Source organism: Budorcas taxicolor, chromosome 9, assembly GCF_023091745.1.
Source record: "Budorcas taxicolor isolate Tak-1 chromosome 9, Takin1.1, whole genome shotgun sequence".
NCBI lineage: Eukaryota > Metazoa > Chordata > Mammalia > Artiodactyla > Bovidae > Budorcas > Budorcas taxicolor.
Window position 1 is genome coordinate 59,149,346 of NC_068918.1, and position 21,640 is coordinate 59,170,985.

Genomic DNA, 21,640 nt, shown 5'->3' on the forward strand with positions numbered 1-21,640 from the left:
TATGTTACAGACCAAGAAGAAAACAGAATCTCAAACAGAATAAGCAGTTCATTTAAAGTCAGAAGCATGGAGTGTTTATTTACTAATGGTGATAAACTGGTATAGCACAGAATAACCAGGATCTGAGGATATATTATTATATGGTTAAAAAATGAATATGTACACAACCAAGATTTTTACAAAGAGTGGATAATAACTACTCAAGATTCTTCTGCTCAGATAACAACTTTCATGAGTACTGTAGGACTTCCCTGGTAGCTCAGTGGAAGAGTCCGCCTGCCAACGCAAGAGATGCAAATTCAATTCCTGGGTTGAGAACATCCCCTGGAGAAAATGGCAACCCACTCCAGTATTCTTGCCTGGGAAATCTCATCGAGGAGCTTGGTAGGCTACAGTCCATGGGATTCCAAAGAGTTTCATGCAACTAAATAAATCCCAGGTTCAATCCTTGAGTCGGAAAGGTCCCCTGGAGAAGTCCTCCAGTATTCTTGCCTGGAGGATCCCATGAACAGAGGAGCCTGGCAGACTACAGTCCATGGGGTTGCAAAGGGTTGGACATGACTGAGCAACTAATACTTGCTTACTTACTTAAGCAACTAAACAACACCAGCATGGATTCTCTAAGGTGTTTTTTTTGTGAAATTCTAACAAATGTGTTTCTCTCTGCAGAAGGCTGATGCTGTACGTGTTATCACATTCACTGGCTGTATGGGAGAAGCATACTTTGACAGCAAACCTATAGGATTGTGGAATTTCCGAGAAATAGAAGGTGACTGCAAAGGATGTACAGTCAGGTTAGTTAAGAGGAGGGCTCTCCTAACGTCTGTCTGGCCTGTGCATCACAAAAGCTTTAGTTTTATTGTGCAGTGTTGCAGTATCATGTGGATGATAAGCAAGAAGTTTGAAGTGACTGTGTTCAAAGGTAGATTTACCAGAAAGTGAAGTAACCTCAAGTCCTCTCCCCAGTTTGCATAGGTACTTTCCAAGGCCTTGGGAAGTACCCTAGTACTTTGACATGGTCATATGTTTTTGTAAAATTTGCAAAGGTGAGATATTTCAGGGCTTCCCAGGTGGCTCAGTGGTAAAGAATCCACCTGCCACACATGAGATGAGGATTCGATCCCTGGGTTGGGAAGATTCCCTGGAAAAGGAAATGGCAACCCATACTATTATTCATGTGTGGGAAATCCCATGGACAGGGGAGCCTGGCAGGCTACAGTCCATGAAGCCGCAGAGTTAGATGTGACTTAGTGACTAAATAACAATAGCAAGGTATTTTAGCCTCAATCAGTTAAGACTACTGTCTCTTTCCTCTCCAACTTACCTTTGTGTTCAGGAAGTATTGGGTCTCTGTGGCCCTTTTATAGTCATATTTCAGCTTTACTTAAAGAAAGCTCTCCCTAACTGATTAAACTGCAGGCCCCTCAGAGCCTGGATTCACTCTGTTTATGTTTACAAGAAAATATAGAACCATACTGCAGGTTTTGTCTTCTACAGTATTTATGAAATGACACGTAGCATCCTGTAAGTGTTTCAAGTGGAAACCCATCGGACTTGAAGATTTTAAGTGAGAAAGGAAAAACAGAAGTCAAGATAGGCCAGGAGAAAGTTTCATAATAACCATCATTAATTATAAGATAGAGGTTAGAATGTTGAAATTCAAAAATATTTATCAAGCATATAAAGCATATATAAATATTCTTATATAAACCTGAATAGAGTATGTAAAAAATTAAGTGGAAGTAGAGGATTTCTCTCCATGGACAGAGGAGGCTGGTAGGCTGCAGTCCATGGGGTCGCGAAGAGTCAGACACAACTGAGCAACTTCACTTTCACTTTTCACTTTCATGCATTGGAGAAGGCTACTGATCAACTGAGCCTACAGCAATTTTAATTATATTTAGTTAAAGCTATAAAGTTTCCCTGGTGGCTCAGAGGTTAAAGTGTCTGCCTGCAATGTGGGAGACCTGGCTTTGATCCCTGGGTTGGAAAGATTCCCCTGGAGAAGGAAATGGCAACACACTCTTCTTGCCTGGAGAATCCCATGGAGGGAGGAGCCTGGTAGGCTGCAGTCCATGGGGTTGCAAAGAGTCGGACCTGGAAGCTTAATCAACACACATAGTAACTCTAAAATAATTAGGTGCTAAGGAGCTTATATTTTTTATATCTAATATAAAGAGAACATGTACATTGCTCGGACCTAAATTCTCCATTAATGTAGCAGAGAGTACTTCACATTTTCTTCTCAATGTCTCTGGAGTTTTATAGAAGAAAGTAGCCTCAAAATATTCTCTCCCCAAAAGTTTTAACTTTCATCTTTCTATTTGTTTGTTTTTTGTTGTTGTTGTTTTTTTTTTTTTTTTTTTTTTTGTCATCATGAACTTTTCAACCTGGCACTGAAGACAGTTTGAAGGTCTGATCCATTCATGGTTTATAGTAGTTTTGTTCATAATCTTTGATAAAATCTAATATAGAATATTGTTTGTAAAATGATTTCAATACAAGGACAATGAGGTCTATATTATCATTCTGCTACTCACAAATCAACACCAACTTTTCCCTAAACATTTCTTCAGTAAATTTATAAGTAGAATTTTCAAAAGTTTATTGTCAACTAAACATCTAAGGCATTTAAATGTCCTTTCAGCCATGCATATTATATAAGACTATAGCATTGCTAATTATCAATTCTGCAAAGATCTCAGGCCTTCATGTTCTCTTTTTCCAATTTTGAACCAGTCTTGTTCCATGTCCAGTTCTAACTATTGCTTCTTGACCTGCATACAGGTTTCTCAAGAAGTAGGTAAGGTGGTCTGGTATTCCTATCTCTTTAAGAATTTTCTACAGTTTGTTGTAATCCATACAGTCAAAGGCTTTGGCATAGTCATTAAAGCAGAATGTGATGTTTTTCTGGAATTCTCTTGCTTTTTGTATGATCCAACAGATTTGATCTCTGGTTCATCTGCCCTTTCTAAATCTAGCCAAACATCTGGAAGTTCTCAGTTCAAGTACTGTTGAAGCCTAGCTTGAAGGGTTTTGAGAATTACCTTGCTAGCATGTGAAATCAGTGCAACTGTGTGATAGTTTGAACATTCTTTGGTGCTGCCCTTTTTGGGGTTGGAAGGAAAACTGACCTTTTCCAATCCTATGGCCACCGCTGAGTTTTCCAGTTTGCTGACATACTGAGTGCAGCACTTTAACAGCATCATTTTTAGGATTTTAAGTGGCTCAGGTGGAATTACATCACCTCTAGTAGCTTTGTTCATAGTAATTCTTCCTATGGCCCACTTGACTTCACACTCCAGGATGTCTGGTTCTAGGTGAGTGATCATACCATCGTGGTTATCTGATTGATGAAGACCTTTTCTGTAGAGTTCTTCTGTGTATTCTAGCCACCTCTTCTTAATATCTTAAGCTTCTGTTAATTCCACACCATTTCTGTCCTTTATTGTGCCCACCTTTGTATGAAATGCTCCCTTGGTATCTCTTGAAGAGATCTTATCTTTACCATTCTATTGTTTTCCTCTGTTTCTTTGCATTGCTCACTGAGGAAGGCTTTCTTATCTCTCCTTGCTATTCTTGGAACTCTGAATTCAAATGAGTATATCTTTCCTTTTCTCCTTTGCCTATAGCTTCTTTTCTTTCCTCAGCTGTTTGTAAGGCCTCCTCAGACAACAATTTAGCCTTTTTTGCATTTCTTTTTCTTGGGGTAGGTCTTGATCCCTGCTTCCTATACAATGTTACAAACCTCTGTCCATTGTTCTTCAAGCACTCTGTCTACCAAATCTAATCCCTTGAATCTATTGTCACTTCCATTGTATAATCATAAGGAATTTGACTTAGGTCATACATGAATGACTTAAGGGTTTTCCCTACTTTCTTCAGTTTAAGCCTGAATTTTGCCATAACAAGCTGATGATCTGAGCCAAAGTCAGCTCTAGGCCTTTTTACTGACTGTATAGAGCTTTTCCATCTTTGGCTGCAAAAAATATCATCAGTCTGATTTTGGTATTGACTATCTGGGGATGTCCATGTATAGAGTCATCTCTTGTGTTGTTGGAAGAGGGTATTTGCTATGATCAGTGTGTTCTTTTGGCAAAACTCTGTTAGCCTTTGCCCTGTGTCATTTCGTAATCCAAGGCCAAACTTTCCTGTTACTCCAGGTATTTCTTGACTTCCTACCTTTGCATTCCAATCAACTGTGATGAATAGGACATTTTTTTCTCTCTCTCTCTCTTTTCTTTTTTTTTTGGTGTTAGTTCTAGAAGGTCTTATAGATGTTCATAGAACCACCCAACTTCAACTTCTTTGACATTAGTGGTTGGGGCTTAGACTTGGATTACTGTGATATTGAATGGTTTTCCTTGGAAATGAACTGAGATCATTCTGTCGTATTTGATATTGTACCTGAGTACTGTATTTCCAACTCTTTTGTTGACTATGAGGGCTACTCCATTACTTCTAAGGGATTCTTGCCAACAGTAGTAAACTGAAATAAATTCTCCCATTCCTGTCCATTTTAGTTCACTGATACCTAAAATGCCAGTGTTCACTCTTGCCATCTGTTTGACCACTTCCAGTTTACCTTGATTCATGGACCTAACATTCCAGGTTCCTATGCAATATTGTTCTTTACAACATTGGACCCTACTTTCACCACCAGATACATCCACAGCTGGACATTGTTTCTGCTTTGGCTCAGCCTCTTCATTCATCCTAAAGCTATTTCTCTGCTCTTCCCCAGTAGCATATTGGATACCTACCAACTCGGGAGGGTCATCATCTTCCAGTTTCATATCTCTTTGCCTTTTCATACTGTTCATGGAGTTCTCAAGGCAAAAATACTGAAGTGATTTGCCATTCCCATCTCCAGTAAACCATGTTTTTCAGAACTCTCCACCATAACCTGTCCATTTTGGGTGGCCCTGCACAGCATGGCTGGAGAAGGCAATGGCACCCCACTCCAGTACTCTTGCCTGGAAAATCCCATGGACGGAGAAGCCTGGTGGGCTGCAGTCCATGGGATCACTAAGAGTCGGACACGACTGAGTGACTTCACTTTCACTTTCACGTTCACGCATTGGAGAAGGAAATGGCAACCCACTCCAGTGTTCTTGCCTAGAGAATCCCAGGGACGGGGGAGCCTGGTGGGCTGCTGTCTATGGGGTTGCACAGAGTCGGACACGACTGAAGCGACTTAGCACAGCATGGCTCCTAGCTTCACTGAGCTGTACAAGGCTGTGATCCATGTGATCATTTTGGTTAGTTTTCTGTGGTTGTGGTTTTCTTTCTGGAGGCTGTGAGGTTATCATTTATTAATTAAAAGAGAATAGTCACTCTTCCTAGTAAATATATTGAAAATGAATAGGAAAACTCTACTATAATGTTAGCTGTTGAAATTTTATGGACTCTGATTGGAAAGATTCATTTTTCCCCAACCTCAAAGTCACCAATTTGAAGCCAGGTTTACCTGGGTTTTGGTTAATGAATTAAACAAAATAGCCTGATCTACAACTGTATGTTTTGTTGCTCTTATACAAAACTCCTGCTTGCAGATTTGCCTGTTGCTTGAACAGAAGAATCTCTTACAGGGTTGAAGTGGGAATAGGCTTTAGAAATCGTCCACTGATCTAAACCTCTCATCTCAGAGTGGAAACACTGAGACCTGAGGTGGTGTTACGTGGCTTCTGAGATTCCACATCAGACTCCAGATTACCTGCCATCTACTCTGCTGTTTTTTCCATTATCTGTAGAGGAAATTAATAGATTAAGGCCATAATAACATCATTATACAAATGTGACATGTTTTTTATTCCAGTGCTTATTCTGACATCATGTAGTGAAGTTTTATGTTTTTTTCTTTTTGAGTTGTAAGTAACAATGCTTTGGGCCAAAGCATTTGGGAAACTGTCAGTGGTGATCCCCACACCCTTTCTGGAGTTTTTGTTGATAGCATGGTGGTACATAATGCAAAATCCAAGTCTTTGAGACCCTCAAGGACCTTCTACTTAGTAGAGTCTACATTATATTTTCTTATCTCTAACATCATGATATTCCAGATTTTAATGGATTTTTAATAATGATGAAAGAAGACCAAACTCATCATTTATTCACTAAATTTATTCACTATAAATTATATTGTTAATAAGATGATTTAGTCCCGCAAACCTTTAACACTTTTCATGAATATTGAAAAAGCATCTTTTAAGCTTTAAGCTACAATATACAAAAATATATCAATCTGATTTTATACCTGTTTAGATATAACTTACAATTACATGATTATGACAAACACAGATAAGACTCTTCCCTTCCTTTTGTCTTCAGAGTTTTATATTTCTCCTTTTTCCAGAAACAGAAAGGAAGCCAACTTGTCTAAAATGCAAAACAGTTATTCTTCCACAAGCCCATTAATGTTTATACACTATTATTTTTCTCATTATCCAAGATCCCATACAAATAATAGTCTCGGTTATTGTTATTTTACATTATTGTATTTCTCAGTAGCTCTTCTCTACTGTCAAGTTAATACAACAGTCCAGTTTCACAGATTCAAATATAAACTAAGATGCAGATATTTAAAGTTTAAAAATGTCTCCACAGTCAAAACTTATGCTGTTTACATCAGTTAGGTAAGATAGATAGATGATAACTCTTCTTTTGAAAAAGAAATCTTTTTAAACGTTATATTTACAAGACATATCTTAGATATTTATTAATTATTCAACCAGTACTGATTGAACATGTATTCTCTGTGAGGCAATTTGATTTACCAATATCCCCCTCATTCCACAAATATTTACAGCTTCTACTATGAGCCAAGTATTGCACTGGATGCTGAGCTTGTGCCTGAAATGGAGCCTGACCCATAAGCACTACTCAGCTTCATAGAGCTTACATACTGGGGAAGAGGACAGATCAACAAATACACACAGTCAGAGGAGCTCTTCATTGTCTGAATCTAATATGTCCAAGAAAATCCAACTGAATAGCTAGAGCTCAGAGAATAGGAGTCTATATTCCATCATGGCTTTTCTACTTACAACTTTTAAGTTAGCACCTTTCGACCACCTTCACCCTTTTCATCCAACCCCTACTCCCTGTTATGTTATGTATTTGGTAAATGTAATAATGCATTATCAGCATGTTCCAAAATCCCACTAGTTCACACTACTAAGATACACTTAAACAACAACATAACTATCCATTAGGCACCTCAGCAAAAGGATTTAAAACATCATTGACCTAGTTATTGAACACCTAATGAAGTCCAGCTGAGAGATGGTGGTTACCTGGCCTGATGGTGGCACTGGAGAGAAGGGGAAGGATGGAAGATGTATCTGGGATTGTTCTTGCCCTACAACAGCCTACAACCCAGACACACAAGATATAGAGTGTGATGTATTGAAAATGGATGGACCATGTAGACATCGTCTGATTCATGTGAAATGTCTCTGTTCAGTCCACAGGTGGAAGATAGTGAGGGGACCATTCAGTTTGATGGAGAAGGCTATGCATTGGTCAGTCGCCCCATTCGTTGGTACCCCAACATCTCCACTGTCATGTTCAAGTTCAGGACATTTTCTTCAAGTGCTCTCCTGATGTACCTTGCCACACGAGACCTGGTAAAGATTTGCACAGTTGATCTTTCACAATTGAGGATATGGTTTGCTTCTTTTTTTGTAGGGTTCCAGTGCAGTTATCAGTTATCGTTCAGAGGAGTCTGGGATGAGTGTGCATAGCCAAGAGTGGTGCATAGTATTTATGTATTTCCATCAATAACTTTAATTACATATATAATTTAATTATAATTTATTTTCAGAATAACTGCCTTATAATTCTTTAAAAGAAACACCCAGTAAAGATTCCCTCTGTATAGAAACATGCAGCAGAAAAACACACTTCCTTAGCCTTCTTCTAAAGACCTTAGTGAAAAGGTGGTTCTAAATATCATTATTTTTTCCAGGTCAGTGTTTCTTAGTAACTTCTTTCTGGGAATATCCTATTTAGTTTGCTGAATACATTTTCAAAGGAACCCACTTTTTACTCCTATCATAAAAGGATACATCCTAGTAATTTGGCTTTGACCATTTACACCATAACATCACACCCACAAACATTCATAAAATACTAACACCAATTCTATTTCCAAAAATGGATTTCTCTTACAGATCAACACATTCAGTAATTTAACCATAAAGCCCTATTACAAACCCCACAAAGTGAATACCCATATATTTCTCTGTGTATCTAATCACTGGTGTATTTTTCCTCTATTAATAGAAGGATTTCATGAGTGTAGAGCTCACTGATGGGCACATAAAAGTTAGCTATGATCTGGGTTCAGGAATGGCTTCCGTTGTCAGCAATCAAAACCATAATGACGGGAAATGGAAATCATTCACCTTGTCAAGAATTCAAAAACAAGGTGAGTTTTTATAGTAATAATACACTCTGAGCCTTAATCATGCTCTCCAAAGCTCCCACGTATCTAATCATGAAGAAGACCCTGTCTGTCACTTTAGGTACTCACAAATTCTGTGAAAAAGTGATACAGTCATTTCTTTGGCTTAGATTACAGGTGGTTTGGGTTAGACATGACTGATTGAAGAGCCAAATGGCTCTCTGTCATTTTCTTTTGAAAGTGAGAGCTTAATTTGAGAGGATAAAACTACCTTACAACTTGTAAAATTATATCCTGTAGTAGATTTGAAAAGCTTGTATGCTTTCCTTTTCTTCCCGTTTTGCCAAGATGTTTCCTTTGGAATGGGCCACAGATAGAATTCGTACAGGCAACAGAGCACAGCTACCAATTCTTAGCTTTTTGAAAGTGCCAAGAATGTGTATGTGGACAAGCTAATAGTTGATTAATAATGATGTAACATTTTTATGGTTCTAGGACATTTTCAAAACACTTCCCAAACATTATTTCATTTGTTCATGTATTTTGTTCTGGTTTAGAGAAAAGAAAATGTAGACTCAAGCTTATATGTGGTCCCAGACATTTATACATAAAATCTTACAATCAAGACAGAAATCCAAGACTAGTAGGTATCAGTGTGCTGCTATTGTTATCTTAGTATAATTCCCCTAATTCTGGGTACTATGGCATTGCTTGTATCTGTAAATTAAACTTTGATTCTTCTGTTTATATTATTAGACTTAATTCATTTTGAATATGGCAGTGTGACATTTCACAAAAATTTAGATATAACCTTGCACCGTCTTTCATTCCTATATTTAACACATATCTGCCAAACACCTAGTTAAGTACTGTGCTGTGCTTACTAGGTGTTTGGCAGATACAACTATAGTCATGTCATGGACTGTAGCCTGTCAGGCTACTCTGTCCATAAGGATTCTCCAGGCAAGAATACTGTAGTGGATAGCCATTCCCTTCTCTAGGGGATCTTCCCAACCCTGGTCACCCTCATTGCAGGCAGATTCTTTCCCATCTGAGCCACCAGGGAAGACCAAGCATATTGGAGTGGGTAGCCTATTCCCTTCTCCAGGGGAACTTCCCAACCCAGGAATCGAACCAGGGTCTCCTTCATTGCAGGGGGGATTCTTTACCAGCTGAGCTACTAGGGAAGCCCAGTAATTATTAGGCAAGAACAAAGTGAAGTCTGTGATAAGCCCCAGTCTTTAAGGAACATGCAGTCTAAAGGGGAAGGCAGACAAGTCGATCAGCAGTTAGAGAGTAGAAAGCTAATTACCATATGGAGATACGTACTGCTGCTGCTGCGTCGCTTCAGTCGTGTCCAACTCTATGCGACCCCATAGACGGCAGCCCACCAGGCTCCCCTGTCCCTGGGATTCTCCAGGCAAGAACACTGGAGTGGGTTGCCATTTCCTTCTCCAATGCAGGAAAGTGAAAAGTGAAAGTGAAGTCTCTCAGTCCTGTCTGACTGTTAGCGACCCCATGGACTCCAGCCCACCAGGCTCCTCCATCCATGGGATTTTCCAGGCAAGAGTACTGGAGTGGGAGAGAAACACTCAAGTTAGATCTAGAGGTCAGGGGAGTGCCCTGATGCACAGGCAGGAGCTGAGGAATTCTGTGGGTGAAAAACTCCTTTGGACAATTCAGAAAATTGAACGTTGTGTGAAAGCCTGGAAGTCTCAGGGAGCATAATATTAATACAACATCATATATCATTCTCCAACTGCTTTTCCTTAGAATAGGAAACCCTGGAGAAACTCCTCAGTTTGGACAAAAACTGGTTTTGTATTTGTATAATTAATTGGAATAGCTGTCTGTATACATTTTTCCCAAGCAAGAGAGGCACAAGGCACATTTATAGACTCTGGACAGTAGCTCAGAAAAACGTTTAACTCTAATCTGACATTTCTACAACTTCTCTGATCACCAAAATCCTTCCATACCATATCAGCATTTGGCTGAACACACTTTGGGAAATGCTTTGGGAACTATAAGTGAGTCCATAGGCTAAGAGGATGAATCGTGGCAGAGAATGATCAGATAAGGCTGGAGATAACAAAGCCAGTTTATGAAAGGCCTTATGAGCTAAACTGGGCTTCCCAAGTGGCGCTAGAGGTAAAGAACCTGCCTGCCAATGCAGGAGACATTAAGACACGTGGGTTCCATCCCTGAGTTGGGAAGATCCCCTGGAGGAGGGCATGGCAATTTACTCTTGTATTCTTTTTTTTTTTTAATTGAAGGATAATTGCATTACAGAATTTTGTTGTTTTCTGTCAAATCTCAGCATGAATCAGCCATAGGTATGCGTATATCCCCTCCGTTTTGAACCTCCCTCTCATCTCCCTCCCATCCCACCCCTCTAGGTTGATATAGAGCACCTGTTTGAGTTTCCTGAGCCATACAGCAAATTCCCATTGGCTATCTATGATACATATGGTAATATAAGTTTCCATGTTACTCTTTCCATATGTCTCATCCTCTCTTCCCCTCTCCCCATGTCCATAAGTCTATTCTCTATGTCTGTTCCTTCATTCAGTTCAATTCAGTTCAATTGCTCAGTCGTGTCCAACTTTCTGCGACCCCATGAATCGCAGAACGCCAGGCCTCCCTGTCCATCACCAACTCCCAGAGTTCACTCAGATTCACGTCCATCGAGTCAGTGATGCCATCCAGCCATCTCATCCTCTGTCGTCCCCTTCTCCTCCTGCCCACAATCCCTCCCAGCATCAAAGTCTTTTCCAATGAGTCAACTCTTTGCATGAGGTGGCCAAAGTACTGGAGTTTCAGCTTTAGCATCATTCCTTCCAAAGATATCCCAGGGTTGATCTCCTTCAGAATGGACTGGTTGGATCTCCTTGCAGTCCAAGGGACTCTCAAGAGTCTTCTCCAACACCACAGTTCAAAAGCATCAATTCTTCAGCGCTCAGCCTTCTTCACAGTCCAACTTTCACATCCATACATGACCACAGGAAAAACCATAGCCTTGACTAGACGGACCTTAGTTGGCAAAGTAATGTCTCTGCTTTTGAATATGCTATCTAGGTTGGTCATAACTTTCCTTCCAAGGAGTAAGTGTCTTTTAATTTCATGGCTGCAATCACCATCTGCAGTGATTTTGGAGCCCAAAAGAATAAAATCTGACACTGTTTCCACTGTTTCCCCATCTATTTCCCATGAAGTGATGGGACCAGATGCCATGATCTTCATTTTCTGAATGTTGAGCTTTAAGCCAACTTTTCAGTCTCCTCTTTGACTTTCATCAAGAGGCTTTTTAGTTCCTCTTCACTTTCTGCCATAAGGGTGGTGTCATCTGCATATCTGAGGTTATGGATATTTCTCCCAGCAATCTTGATTCCAGCTTGTGTTTCTTCCAGTCCAGCGTTTCTCATGATGTACTCTGCATAGAAGTTAAATAAGCAGGGTGACAATATACAGCCTTGACATACTCCTTTATTACTGCCCTGTAAATAAGTTATTTAGTACCATTCTTCTAGATTCCGTCTGTATGTGTTAGAATACAATATTTCTCTTTCTCTTTCTGACTCACTTCACTCTGTGTAATACATTCTAGGTTCATCCACCTCATCAGAACTGACTCAAATGTGTTCCCTTTTACTGCTGAGTATTCCACTATGTATATGTACCACAACTTCTTTACCCATTCATCTGTCGATGGACATCTAGGTTGCTTCCATGTTCTAGCTATTGTAAATAGTGCTACAGTGAACAATGGGATACATGTGTTTTTTCCAATTTTGGTCTCCTCAGCGTATATGCCTAGGAGTGGGATTGCTGGGTCATATGCTAGTTTTATTCTGTTTTTTAAGGAATCGCCATACCGTTTTCCATAGTGGCTGTATCAGTTTACATTCCTACCAACAGTGCAAGAGTGTTCCCTTTTCTCCACACCCTCTCCAGCGTTTATTGTTTGTAGACTTTTTGATGATGGCCACAGTAGCTGACTTTATTTTGGGGGGCTCCAAAATCACTGCAGATGATGATTGCAGCCATGAAATTAAAAGATACTTACTCCTTGGAAGGAAAGTATGACCAACCTAAATAGCATATTCAAAAGCAGAGACGTTATTTTGCCAACAAAGGTCTGTCTAGTCAAGGCTATGGTTTTTCCAGTAGTCGTGTATGGATGTGAGAGTTGGACTATAAAGAAAGCTGAGCACCGAAGAATTGATGCTTTTGAACTGTGGTGTTGGATAAGACTCTTGAGAATCCCTTGGACGGCAATAGTCCATCCTAAAGGAGATCAGTCCTGGGTGTTCATTGGAAGGACTGATTTTGAAGCTGAAACTCCAATACTTTGACCACCTGATGCGAAGAACTGACTGATTTGAAAAGACCTTGATGAAAGACTGAGGGCAGGAGAAGGGCATGACAGAGGATGAGATGGTTGTATGGCATCACTGACTCAATGGACATGGTTTTGGGTAGACTCCGGCAGTTGGTGATGGACAAGGAGACCTGATGTGCTGCGGTTCATGGGGTCGCAAAGAGTCGGACATGACTGAGTGACTGAACTGAACTGATTCTGACCGGTGTGAGGTGATATCTCATCTAGTTTTGATTTGCATTTCTCCAGTAATGAGGGATGTTGAGCATCTTTTCATGTGTCCGTCAGCCATCTGTATGTCTTCTTTGGAGAAATATCTGTTTAGGTCTTTTTCCCACTTTTTGATTGGGTTGTTTGTTTTTCTGGTATTGAGTTGTATGAGCTGCTTATATATTTTGGAAATGAATCCTTTGTCAGTTGTTTCACTTACTATTATTTTCTCCCATTCTGAAGACTGTCTTTTCACCTTGCTTATAATTTCCTTTGCTGTGCAAAGCTTTTAAGTTTAATCAGATCCCACTTGTTTACTTTTGTTTTTATTTCCGTTACTCTAGGAGGTGGGTCATAGAGGATATTGCTTTGATTTATGTCATTGAGTGTTCTGCCTGTGTTTTCCTCTAAGAGTTTTATAGTTTCTGGTCTTACATTTAGGTCTTTAATCCATTTTGAGTTTATCTTTGTGTGTGGTGTTATGAACTGTTCTAATTTCATTCTTTTATATGTAGCTGTCCAGTTTTCCCAGCACCATGTATTGAAGAGGTATATTTGCCCCATTGTATATTCTTGCCTCCTTTGTCTAAAATAAGGTACCCATAGGTGCTTGGGTTTATTTCTGGACTTTCTATCTTGTTCTACTGGTCTATATTTCTGTTTTTGTGCCAGTACCATACTGTCTTGATGACTGTAGCTTTGTAGTGTAATCTGAAGTCAGGAAGGTTAATTTCTCCAGCTCCATTCTTCTTTCTCAAGATTGCTTTGGCTCTTTTGGGTCTTTTGTGTTTCCGTATGAATTGTGAAATCTTTGTTCTAGTTCTGTGCAAAATGCCATTGGTAATTTGATAGGCGATTGCACTGAATCTGCAGCTTGCATTTGGTAGTATAGTCATTTTCACAATATTGATTCTTCCTACCCAGGAACATGGAATATCTCACCATCTGTTTATGTCATCTTTGATTTCTTTCATTAGTGTCTTATAATTTTCTGTGTACAGTTCTTTTGTCTTCTTAGGTAAGTTTATTCCTAGATATTTAATTCTTTTTGTTGCAGTGGTGAATGGTATTGATTCCTTAATTTTTCTTTCTGATTTTTCATTGTTAGTATATAGAAATGCAAGTGATATCTGTAATCGATACTGTATCCTGCAACTTTGCTAAATTCACCGATTAGCTTTAGTAATTTTCTGGTACTATCTTTAGGGTTTTGTATGTACAGTATCATGTCATCTGCAAACAGTGAGAGCTTTATTTCTTTTCTGATCTGGATTCTTTTACTTCTTTTTCTTCTTTGATTTCTGTAGCTAGGCCTTCCAAAACTATGTTGAATAATAGTGGTGAAAGTGGACATCCTGGTCTTGTTCCTGATCTTAGGGGGAATGCTATCAGTTTTCACCATTGAGAATAATATTTGCTATAGGCTTATCATATATGGCCTTTACTATGTTGAGGTAGGTTCCCTCTATGCCCATTGTTTTGAAGAGTTTTAATCATAAATGGGTGCTGAATTTTGTTAAAGGCTTTTCTACATCTATTGAGATGATCATATGATTTTTATCTTTCAATTTGTTAACATGGTGTATCACATTGATTGATTTGCATATATTGAAGAATCCTTGCATTCCTGGAATAAACAACTTGATCATGGTGAATGAGCTTTTTGATGTGTTGCTGAATTCTGTTTGCTGAAATTTTATTTGAGGCTTTTTGCATCTATGTTCATCAGTGATATTGGCCTCTAGTTTTCCTTTTTTCTGTTCTCTTTGCCTGGTTTTGGTATCAGAGTGATGGTGGCCTCGTAGAATGAGTTTGGAAATGTTCCTTCCTCTGCGATTTTTTTAGGCATTAGCCCTTCTCTAAATGTTTGATAGAATTCTCCTATGAAGCCATCTGGTCCTGGGCTCATGTTTTTTGGGAGATTTTTGATCACAGCTTCAATTTCAGTGCTTGTAATTGGGTTGTTCATAATTTCTATTTCTTTCTGGTTCAGTCTTGGAAGATTGAACTTTTCTAGAATCTATCCATTTCTTCCAGGTTATCCATTTTATTGCCTTATAGTTGTTCATAATAGTCTCTTACAACCCTTTGCATTTCTGCATTGTCTGTTGTAACCTCTCCTTTTTCATTTCTAATTTTGTTGATTTGATTCTTCTCTCTTTTTCTTGATGACTCTGGCTAAAGGTTTGTCAGTTTGTTTATCTTCTCAAGGAACCAGCTTTTAGTTTTATTAATCTTTACTATTGTTTCTTTAATTTCTTTTTCATTTCTGCTCAGATATTTATGATTTCTTTCTAGTAATTTTGGGGTGTTTTTGTTCTTTTTCCAGTTGTTTTAGGTGTGAAATTAGGTTGTCTATGTGATGTTTTTCTTGTTTCTTGAGGTAGGATTGTATTGCTATAAACTTCCTTCTTAGAACTGCTTTTGCTGCATCCCATAGGTTTTGAGTTGTCATGTTTTCATTGTCATTTGTTTCTAGAAGTTTTTTGATTTCTCTTTTGATTTCTTCAGTAACCTGTTGATTATCTAGAAATGTGTTGTTTAATCTCCATGTATTTGTGTTTCTTACAGTTTTTTTTCTTGTAATTGATATCTAATCTCATAGTGTTGTGGTTGGAGAATATGCTTGATATGAATTCAGTTTTCTTAAATTTACTGAGGTTTGATTTGTGACCCAAGATGTGGCCTATCCTGGAGAACGTTCCATGTGCACTTGAGAAGAAGTTGTATTCTTCTGCATTTGGATGGAATGTCCTGAAGATATCAATGAGATCCATCTCATCTAATATATCATTTAAGACTTGTGTTTCCTCATTAATTTTCTGTTTTGATGATCTGTCCATTGGTGTGAGTGGGGTGTTAAAGTCTCCTACCATTGTTGTGTTCCTATCAGTTTCTCCTTTTCTGTCTGTTAGTGTTTGTCTTATGTATTGAAATGCTCCTATGTTGGGTGCATAGATATTTACAATTGTTATGTCTTCCTCTTTGATTGATCCCTTGATCATTATGTAGTGTCTTTCCTTTTCTTTTGTGATTACAAGTGATATTTTATTTTATTTTAAGGTCTATTTTGATATGAGAATGCTACTCCAGCTTTATTTTGCTTCCCATTTGCAGGGAATATATTTTTCCATCCTCTCACTTTCAGTCCATATGTGTCTTTAGGTCTGAAGTGGGTTTCTTACAGAGAGCATATATATGGGTCTTGTTTTTTTATCCATTCAGCCAGTCTGTGTCTTTTGGTTGGAGCATTTAATCCATTTATATGTGAAGTAATTATTCATATGTATGTTTCTACTGCCATTTTCCTTATTGTTTTGGGTTGATTTTGTAGATCTTTTTTATTCTCTTGTATGTCTTGACAATATAAGTCCCTCTAACATTTGTTGTAAAGCCAGTTTGGTGGTACTGAATTCTCTTGACTGTTGCTTTTCTGAATAGCTTTTTATTTTTCCATAAATTTTGAATGAGATCCTTGCTGGGTACAATAATATTGGTTGTAGATTTTTCCCTTTCAGTATTTTAAATATATACTGCCACTCACTTCTTGCCTGCAGAGTTTCTGCTGAAAGATCAGCTGTTAAGCATATGGGGTTTCCCTTGTATATTACTTGTTTCTTCTCCCTTGCTGCTTTTAATATTCTTTCTTTGTGTTTAATCTTTGTTAGTTTGATTAGTATGTGTATTGGTGTGTTTCTCCTTGGGTTTATCCTGTTTGGGAGTTTTTGTGCCTCTTGGACTTGATTGACTATTTCATTTTCCATGTTGGGGAAATTTTCAACTATAATCTCTTCAAAAATGTTCTCATATCCTTTCTTTTTCTCTTCTTCTTCAGGGACCCCTGTAATCCCAATGTTGGTGCATTTGATATTTTCCCAGAGGTCCCTGAGATTATCCTCAGTTCTTTTCATTCTTTTTACTTTATTCTGCTCATCAGAAGTTATTTCCACCACTTTATCTTTCAGCTTACTGATTCATTCTTCTGCTTCAGATATTCTTCTATTGATTCCTTCTAGACTATTTTTAATTTCAGTAATTGTGTTGTTTGTCTCTGTATGTTAATTCTTTAAATCTTCTAGGTCTTTGTTAATTGATTCTTACATTTTCTCCATTTTGTTTTCAAGGTTTTTGATCATCTTTACTCTTATTATTCTGAATTCTTATTCAGGTAGTTTGCCTATTTCCTCTTCATTTATTTGGACTTCTGTGTTTCTAGTTTGTTTCTTCATTTGTGTAGTATCTCTCTGCCTTTTCATTACTTTTTTTTTAACTTATTGTGTTTGAGGTCTCCTTTTCCCAGACTTCAGTGTTGAATTCTTTCTTCCTTTTGGTTTCTGCCCTCCTAAGGTTGGTCCACTGGTTTGTGTAAGCTTTGTATAGGGTGAGATTTGTGCTGAGTTTGTGTTTGTTTTTCCTCTAATGGGCAAGGCTGAGTGAGTTGGTAATCCTGTCTGCTGATGATTGGGTTTGCATTTTTGTTTTGTTTGTTGTTTAGATGAGGCATCCTTCACAGGGTGCTATTGGTGGTTGGGTGATGCCAGGTCTTGTATTCAGGTGGTTTCCTTTGTGTGATTTCTCACAATTTGATACTCCCTAGGATTAGTTCTCTGGTAGTCTAGGGTCTTGGAGTCAGTGCTCCCACTCCAAAGGCTCAGGGCTTGATCTCAAGTTTTGCATGGTTCAATATATTCTTTTCCCCTGGTCAGGTACTCTTGTCCACTCTCAGCTGGTGTTCTTCATGCGCTTTTGTGTCTGAAGGTGTATTCCTGGTGTATCCTTGGAGAGAAATGTACTCCATGTCCACCTACTCCTCCGCCATCTTGTTCTCTCCACTCTATTATTCTTGCCTGGGGAATCCCATGGACCGAGACAGCTGGCGTATTATGGTCCATAGCGTCGCAAACAGTAGGACATGCCTGAAGCGACCTGGCACTGGCCTGAGCTGAACTATAGTAATTCTCCTACATACGAACAAATTCTCTTCCAAGAGCACATTTGTAAGTCCAATTTGTTTGTAAGAACAAAAAAGTTAGCCTAGATACCCAGCCAACACAGTTGGCTATGTTGTGCTGTACTGTAACTAGTTTATGTTACTTTTCACACAAATAGTACATAAAAAACACACACACACACAAATAAAATAGTTTTAATCTTACAGTACAGAACCTTGAAAAGTACACTGGTACAGTACAACAGCTGGCATACAGGGGCTGGCATCAAGTGAACAGGCACGAAGATTTACTGACTGGAGGGAAAAGAGGTGGGAGATGGTAGAGCTGAAGTGCTGTCAAGAATCGGAGACAGAGGAGAGGGCAAGCTGCAATTTCATTCACACCTGGCACTGATGGCACATGTTCAGAGCTTGAAATAAAGATATTGTACTACTGTACTCTATACAGTACTGTACAGTAAAGTACACAAGACCACAACTACTTGTAGTGAATGCACACACATGACAATGTACACTATACACATGAATTAACTTGCATGATTGGACACGCAAACACACGCTTGCATCTTTGAAAGTTCACAACTTGAAGGTTTGTATGTAGGGCACTTACTGTAAGGAGTTTCAACTCTTCCTGAAAGCTATAGGGAAAGAACTACTAAGAGTTTTAATCAAGAGTGTGATACTACCAGATTTGTGTTTTAGTGAAGTTTCTTTAGCAGCAACTTGGAGGGTAGATTGGTGACGATTTCAGATCCTATTGCAATCTGTAGGAAAACCAGTGGAAGAGCAAGGAGAATGAAACTATGAGAGTGAATAGGAAAGAATGGAGTTGAAAGATATTAAACATTTTTAAATTGGGAAGCTTTATGAAATACTCAATGTGGAGAGTAAGGTTTTTTTTTTTAATAATTCCTTTATTTTTCTTAAAATAACAACAAAAAAAATCAGTGCCATTTACCAAGCAATTGGATGCAAGAAGAAACATAGATTTTAGAAAAGAACTTTAGAAAAGCTTTATTAGAGCTTTATTAGCTTTTTTAAAGCTAAGAAAACCTTTATTTTAGACATGTTATATTAAAGGAACTCTTAGTATCTTTAGCAACCTAAGGAAGCCATGTAATTGACAGGCAATTCATTATGCATATCTGAGGATTAACAGAGTTCTAGGGGAAAGATGGATGGCTGCGAAGCATTATGTTTTAAATAGTTGTAGCTTAATGGAGATGAGAAAAACCAGTCATATCTAGAATAAGATTATCCAAAGCCCTGGAGCAAACAGCAATATCGAAGCAGTATAGTAAAGGGAGGCCCCACAAAGGGAGCTATAAGGAAATAGCCAGAGAGAGGAGAAATAAGAAAAGTAAATTTTCAGATTAAACTGGAGGCAGAGTGACCAATTAAGAACAATAATAGTTCAGACAAGAGATAAATGATGGCCTGAAATGAGTTTCAGTGGGATTTGACAGCAGAGAAATGCAAAGTGAATCCACAGTGTGATACCACTATACGCTTACTAGAATGTCTATAATTAAAAAGACTGAACATACCCAGGGCTGGCAAGGATGTCAAGCAAGTGGAATTCTTATGCACTGCTGACAAGGATGTAAAAATGGTACAGCCACATTGGAAAACAGGTTGGCACTTTCTTATAAGGTTTAATATAGATGTGTCATATGAAACAACCATTCCACTCCTAAATATTCACCCAAGATTTGTGAAAGTATATATCCATAGAGAGACTTGTACCAGGAAGTTTATAGCACCTTTATTTGTGATACTCAAGAAAACAAAAAACAGTGCAAACATTCATCAGCAGTTGAATGGATATACAAATTGTTGTATATCCATACAATGGAATATTGTTTAGCGATAAAAGAAAATAATGAACTAAAAATATGCACACAAAATAGAGTAATAGCAAAATAATTTTTATGAGTAAAAGAAGTCAGACCAAAAAGTACCTTTATGTAAAAATTATATAGAAAACATAGACTAACATATAGTCACAGTAAGTAGCTAGAGGATATTTGTGGATAGGGTTTCATAGGGAGGGACAGTGGAAGGAAGGATGACAAAGAGACTTAAGGAAACTACTAGAGTGACTGACATGCTCAGTTTTTTGACTGTGATCATTTCATGGATGGAGAAGGCAATGGCAACCCACTCCAGTATTCTTGCCTGGAAAATCCCACGGACAGAGGAGCCTGGTAGGCTGCAGTTAAGGAGTTCGCAAAGAGTCGAACACGACTAAGCAACTTCACTTTCACTTTTCACTTTCATGCATTGGAGAAGGAAATGGCAACCCACTCCAGTGTTCTCGCCTGGAGAATCCCAGGGACGGGGGAGCCTGGTGGGCTGCCGTCTATGGGATAGCACAGAGTCGGACACGACTGAAGCGACTTAGCAGCAGCAGCAGCATTTTATGGATGTATAGAGATCTCAAAACTTGTCAAATTATACATTTTAAACATGGACAAATTATACCATGTCAGTTTTACATTGATAAAAGTGTTCTAAAATAGAACAGAGTGAGTTCCCTGGGGGCCTAATTGTTAGGATTCCAGGCTTTCCCTTCTATGGCTGGGTTCAGTCCCACGTCAGGGAACTGAGTTCCTATAGGCATGCGTGCATGTGTGCGCAGTCACTCAGTCGTGTTTGACTTTCTACCACCCCCAGACTATAGCCCCCAGGCTCCTCTGCCCTTTGGATCTTCTAGGCAAGAATAGTAGAGTGAGTTTCCATTTCCTTCTCCAGAGGGTCTTCCTGGCCCAGGTATCGAATCATCTCCTGCTTCTCCTTCAGTGGCAGGTGGATTCTTTACCATTGAGCCACCAGGGACGCTCATAGAGCCACGCAACACATTGAAAAATAAAACAAATAATTGTTTAAAGAGAACAGATAATAAAGTTATTTGGATGAAATTCACAGGGCTGTTGATTGGTAGGTATAGAATAGTGAGGAGAAAAGGTGACTGTCTAATTAGGAGATTGGGTAGGGGTCTTAGTGCTACCAGATAAAATAAATAATACAGATCTGGGAGTAAAAAGATAACCATTTTAATTCAGAATATCAGCTGGGGAGGTATATAATGAATCACCTGCTGAATGTGCATTTTTAGGCAAAAATCAGGTCCAGGCATGTATATTTCTGAGTGGTCAACATATAGTAAGTAGATATAAACTTGAGGCTACCCAGATAGCTGAAACCTGACAAACAGCCAAATGAAAGCCCTCTGGTGACCGTCAACATTTCAGAAGTGTTCAGAAAAATAGGGTCCCAGGGAAGGAGACTGAGAATGAGGTTGAAAAGGCAAGAGAAGCTGGAGAAGTTGGTATTATGGAAGTCAAAGGAGGAAAATTCTAGAAGGATGGAAATATTAACCTCACATACTGCACAAATTTGGATTAAGGTAGGGACCAAAGGACCCCATAGGATTTGGATGTAGGGAGGACACTGTGGGTTTTAGCAAGGTCAGAATCCATGGTGTAGTGAGATAGGAAGGCTATTGATCCTTTTCAGATACCTGATTATTTGTTTTACACAAGTTATTCTCAGCTAGTTTGTAAAACTACTGTCCCTTGAAGTTCAAACTGTCTTTTTCAGGAAGCACTCCCACCTTCTGAGTCAGTTAGTAGAACCACAGTCACTAATAGAGGTGCCCTATGTCCCCCCAAGTGCATTGATATGGACGCAA

The 21,640-nt window shown here is 38.7% G+C and overlaps 1 protein-coding gene across 1 annotated transcript in view; it reads left to right on the forward strand.

Moving 5' to 3' along the window:
• Positions 1-21,640, forward strand: part of LAMA2 (laminin subunit alpha 2) — a 677,618-nt gene that overhangs the window by 609,525 nt on the left and 46,453 nt on the right. The window contains exons 50-52 of the mRNA XM_052645506.1: positions 670-794; positions 7,463-7,625; positions 8,284-8,428. Coding sequence (XP_052501466.1) covers positions 670-794; positions 7,463-7,625; positions 8,284-8,428 — 433 coding nt within the window. The remainder of the gene's footprint in view (positions 1-669; positions 795-7,462; positions 7,626-8,283; positions 8,429-21,640) is intronic.